The 5,242-nt window shown below is 31.0% G+C and overlaps 1 protein-coding gene across 2 annotated transcripts in view; it reads left to right on the top strand.

The window, feature by feature from the left end:
- The first annotated feature begins 2,726 nt into the window (after window positions 1-2,726).
- Window positions 2,727-5,242, top strand: part of LOC117169499 (RING finger protein 207-like) — an 18,120-nt gene continuing 15,604 nt past the window's right edge. For both annotated transcript variants that reach the window (XM_033355912.1, XM_033355920.1), the window contains exon 1: window positions 2,727-3,126. In XM_033355912.1, coding sequence (XP_033211803.1) covers window positions 2,909-3,126 — 218 coding nt within the window. In that variant the 5' untranslated portion in view covers window positions 2,727-2,908. The remainder of the gene's footprint in view (window positions 3,127-5,242) is intronic.

The raw sequence follows: 5,242 nt of genomic DNA on the forward strand, positions 1-5,242 counted from the left end.
AATCTGAAAAATCTCTATCCCATCCACACACTACTCCTTTCCCCTGCCGAGTGAGTCACGCCTACCCCGAAAGGGAAATGGCTTAATGGTGTAATAATTATAATTCAATTAATTTATTTTATTTAATTATAATTTTTGTAGTAACCTGGAACTTCTTTCGATTATTTACTTTTATTTTAATTCAGTACAATTTCTTTGAAGTCTTTCAAATTCTTTAGAATTTTTTGTCGAAAATTTATCTTCTTGGTAAAAAATTCACCTTTCCGTTCAGAATGTAATTTTTTGTTTGAAAATTAAACTTTTGTGCGAACAAAATTGTTTTCTTTGCTTGAAAATTCAACATTTCGATTAAATTTAGTGTCTTTCTTGGCTGAAAAATCTTTCTTAGTTAAAAATGCAATGTTTGTTCAAAATTTGCTTTTTCATTTAAAAATTAATATTTTTTGAAGTAATTTCATCTTTTTTTATTTAATACAGTTTTTTAATTTTAAAATACTTTCTTGGTTGAAATATCAACTCTGGACAAAAATTAAACTTGAACTTAAAATTAAAACTGGACCAAAATTTATGTAAATCCATGAAAATTCGTTTTTTATGAGGAAAAATTAATTTTCTTAGTAGAAAAATTAAATACTTGGTTAAAAATTCACCTCTGTTTGAAACCCCGTTTTTTTTGTGTCAAAAGTTAATTTTTTTTCTGAAAATGTAACTTCCATTTTTGGTTAAAAGTAGAACTACTTTATTAGAAATTCATTTTGTTGGTTAAAGATTTTTCTCTTTGTTTGAAAATTGAAGTTTTGTTGATAATTCGCTTTCTTATTTCAAAATTCATTTCTTTTTGTAGTAATTTCATCTTTTAAAGATGAAAAAAAAATTTTTTTTAATTTAAAAATATCAACTCACTGGTTGACAATTGAACTGTTTAGTTGAAGATTCAACTTTTTGAAAGAAAAAATATATTTATGTAAACATTAAATTACTTGGGTGAAAATTAAATTTTTGTTTAGAAAATTTGTCTGTTTGTCTTAAAATTTCAACAATTTCAATATTAATTATTACGCTTTTAATTAATAACAATTAACCTTTCCCAGTTTTAAAATTCAACTATTTCATTGAAAATTGATGTAATGTATTGAAAATTCGTCTTTTTGGTAGAAAATTAATCTCCGTGGTTGCAAATTTATCAATTCCATTTTTGGTTTTGTAATTGATCTTCTTTTAGTTTCGAAATTCAACTATTTGGTTGAAAATTGAACTAAATTGATCAAAATTAGATTTTTTTAACAAATTTTTATATGGAGATTTAATTATTTCGTGGAAGATTCAACTTTCTTTGAAACTTTATCTGTTTTTCTTTAAATTTAGAGAATTATATGAAAATTTAACTATTTCATTGAAAATTGATGTAATTTATTGCTAATTCTTCTTTACTTTAAAAAAAAATAATTTTCTTGGCTAAAAAATAGTCAATTTGGTTTGAAAATAATTTTTGTAAAAATTCACTTCTTGGGTTGAAAAATTAATTTTTTTATCTAAAAATTTGACTATTCCATTTTTGGTTGAAAGTTCAACTGCTTTCTTAAAAATTCATTTCTTTTGTTGCAGTTTCATTATTTCAGTGGAAAATTCACCTATTCGGCTAAAAATCGTTTTGTTGAAATTTCAACAATTTGGAAAATTGAAAATTCAACTGTTTTGTAGACAATTAGTTGTTTTTTTTAAAGAAAATTATCCTTTTCTTAAATATTAACTATTCTACTTTTAGTTAATAATGAACTTTTTCTAGTTTTAAAATTCAACTATTTAATTAAAAGTTTATGTAATTGATTGAAAATTCTTCTTTTATAGTAGAAGATTAATCTCATTGCTTGCAAATTTAACTATACGGTTACAAATTGATGAATTTTGTTGAAAATTCTTCTTTTCCGGAAAAAATTCATCTTCTAGGTTGAAAAATCAACTACTTTATTTGAAATTCATTTTTGGAAAAATTAGTTTCTGGGGTTAAAAATTAGTTTTTTTATTGTTAAAAATTAATTTTTTTATCTCAAAATTTAATTGTTCAATTTTTGGTAGAAATTTGAACTACCTTATTAAAAATTAATTTTGTTCGTTAAACATTCATCTCTTTGGTTGAAAATGTTACTGTTGTTGAAATTTCGCTTTTTCATCTGAAAATTCATTTCTTTTTGTAGCAATTGCATCTTTTTAATTCAACGTTTTTTTCTTAAAAATAAAAATGTTTTGAAATTTCCCTATCGTTTTTTAAATTGTCATGAATTTTTCTAAATTTCCTTTACAATGGTTAACCCGAGGAAAAGTAAAGGTTTAACAAAGTTGAAACCGAGCAAAAACAAACAGTGAACTTTAAAAGTGCGAATCGCATTAAAATATGCACATGAGGAATAGCCTGGGGGCAATCCAACATGCATTCGCGTGAATCCTCGCCACCCTCCACAACCTCTTGGGGTTGCTGCGCGCGCTGTTCCCCAATCTCGCAATGAGTCGAGTTGCAGGCGCACACCGCTCGAAAGCAGCGAGGGTTGGCTTGGCACGCAGGTTGGTTATTGGCGAGGGAGGGGGTGCGGAAAGTGGGAGCAGGGTGCGGTGTTGAAGGGGTCGTCAGTGGGGGTTGGTGGGGACGAGGCTCCCTGCTCCGGGTGGCAAGGAGAGTTTGGGGTTGTGGCCCAGTCGTGGTCGTTATCTCAACGTCAGAATGACGGGCCGATAAGGGCGGCGGAGCTTTTTCTGCGCGGAGAGCGGCCAGTCGACCGTCGCCGTCGAGGTGCGAAGAGCCTCTCCCCGTTTTCGACGAGGTCGAGCCGCTCTCCCAAATCGCAGCTCCCGCACTAAATTTCGGTCGCGGCAGAGGAGCGAGTAGCTTTTCTCGCAGGTTCGTCCACCGCCGATGACGATGGCCAACTCGGGCTCGAACGCGACCGACGGAGTCGTCGGCGAGAGCGACGGCCAGACGACCGGAATCCCGGGCTCCAGAAACCCCCTCATCTGTGGCATATGTCACGACTACTACAGAGAGCCCTGTCTTCTCACCTGCTTTCACACCTTCTGCGCCCGATGCCTACGCGGACAAAACTTAGACAGCAAAGTCTCCTGTCCAATCTGCGCGTGAGTTTCTCCGTTCTCGAAATTCAAAGCTGCGAGCCAGGTTCTCGGAATTTAGAGTAGAGAGGCTTACCCCTTTCCCAGAATCACTGCAGCATTCGCCTCAGCTTCCTAGAACGCATGTTTGTTTACGATTGTTGATGTTCTCTCATTAGGAGGAATTGAACCGTTTATTTTTGTTTTGTTTTTTCTCTGAATTTTCATTGTATTGCGTTCTAATTCCTTTCTGTTTAGGTATTAAACACCTTTTTTAATGGAAAATTATAGAGAATTATGAGTTTTAGATTTTGTGTGAAAATTCGAGTTTTGGTAATCGATTCCCCCAATTTGTGCATTTTCTGGAAAAATTAATTCCCTTTTTTCCAAATCGGTCAACACTAACGGTTTTTGAAAAAATGGGCAAATTTATTACTTGTTATAAGCTTGTTGTAAATTAACGTTTGGTCACCTCTTAAGGAATGTTCAACCAATAACTTTTTATTTTGATGTACTGTGCCTGAATCCCCCCTCCCACCCCAAAGAAAAAAGCAGTCTTATGTTAAATTCATTAAGACGGAAATTCTTCAAATTAAATTATTTTGATTCTAGAATGGATAAGCTTCCAAGTATTTTTAAACTAATTTTAAATTGTTTGAACAATTATTATTTGTTTAAACAACCCCCATCATGTTTTCAGGATAAATGGTACAGTAAAAGAATGTCAAAGTAATATTTATTTTCTAAAATATTTGGGAATTATTTAAAAAAATTAATTGGTTTATTCAATTATTTCTAAGTGAATCGTGGAAAGTTATGATTCTCTGGAATTAATGGTGCAATGAATAAATATTCAGAGCAGTATATTTTGTAACGATATTTTGCATGTATTTAAAGAACTTTAACTCCTTTAAGACATTTTTTTCTCAGTAAATATGGAAAAGTTACAACTTTCTGGAATTAAAAACTCAGTTAATGAATGCTAGAAGTGATTTTTTTCTGAAAGAGCGTTTAAAATTTTGTAAACAATTTTTATTCATTTGAACTTATTTGTTCTCTATAATTCTTGAAACGTTACTATTTTCTGGAATTACTGAACAATTAATAATGACTCAGTTGCGCCTTTTCATAAGATAGGTGGAAAAAATTCTAGCTTTTTCGAATCTCTTAATGTCCGTGGCTAATTATTTAGTGTTTTCTTATTTCAAAACTCATACACTAACTTTTTAGATAATAATAATTTTTTTAACCAATTTTTTTTAATATCATTTTTGAAATTCATTGACTGCGTACAAAAAAATAATAAATTTTCACGACTTACAGGTGGAAAAATTTGTTTAAACTATTTCCAAATATTATAAACAAATATTAAGCTTAATATTTATTAATAGTGTCATTAATTCCAGAAAATACTAACTTTTTATGATTTTCTTGCAATAAAACTTACTCCAAACTATCGCTTTCAGTCAAGTGTCGGGGGTTGCCTTCAAATGGCCTTGGTCTGATTTCGGCGTTGAACGGCTGCGTGTAGGTTCACCAGGAAAATTTCCTCCATAAATTTAAAACTCTTCGCGGTATTCATTTTTCAAATCGTCTCACTTTTTTTAAATCATTTTAAACAAAAAATCATTCACCTACACTAACAGAATACATTGGCTGCACTTTGGCCTCACTTTTAACTTTTAACTTTTTTTTAACAAACCTTTAGTTTCTGTCGACCCTGATGAAGACTTCAAAAATTGTAAACAAAAACTATAAAGTACAAACTAACCAAAGTGCGGTCTATGTAATCTATAAGTGTAGGTGAATGATTTTGTGTTTAAAATAATTTAAATAAAGTCACACGATTTGAAAAATAAATACCGCTAAGATTTTCAAATTTATGGAGGAAATTTTTTCGGTGAACCTCCACGCAGCCGTTTGACATATGACATATGTCAAATAAATATTTTCGTCAAATAAATTTTATATTCTGTCAGCTAAATTTTATCTTTCGTCAGATAAATTGTATCTTTCGTCAGATAAACGTGCTGCAGCGTTTTTTATCCAATTTAAATATAAAATTTATTCCTGGGGTTTACTGCGTTAATAAGAAGTGTTTCTTTTTCCCATTATTTTTTTTTTCTCGAAAATAAAGCTTTTC

This window comes from Belonocnema kinseyi, chromosome 1 (assembly GCF_010883055.1).
Source record: "Belonocnema kinseyi isolate 2016_QV_RU_SX_M_011 chromosome 1, B_treatae_v1, whole genome shotgun sequence".
Classification (NCBI taxonomy): domain Eukaryota; kingdom Metazoa; phylum Arthropoda; class Insecta; order Hymenoptera; family Cynipidae; genus Belonocnema; species Belonocnema kinseyi.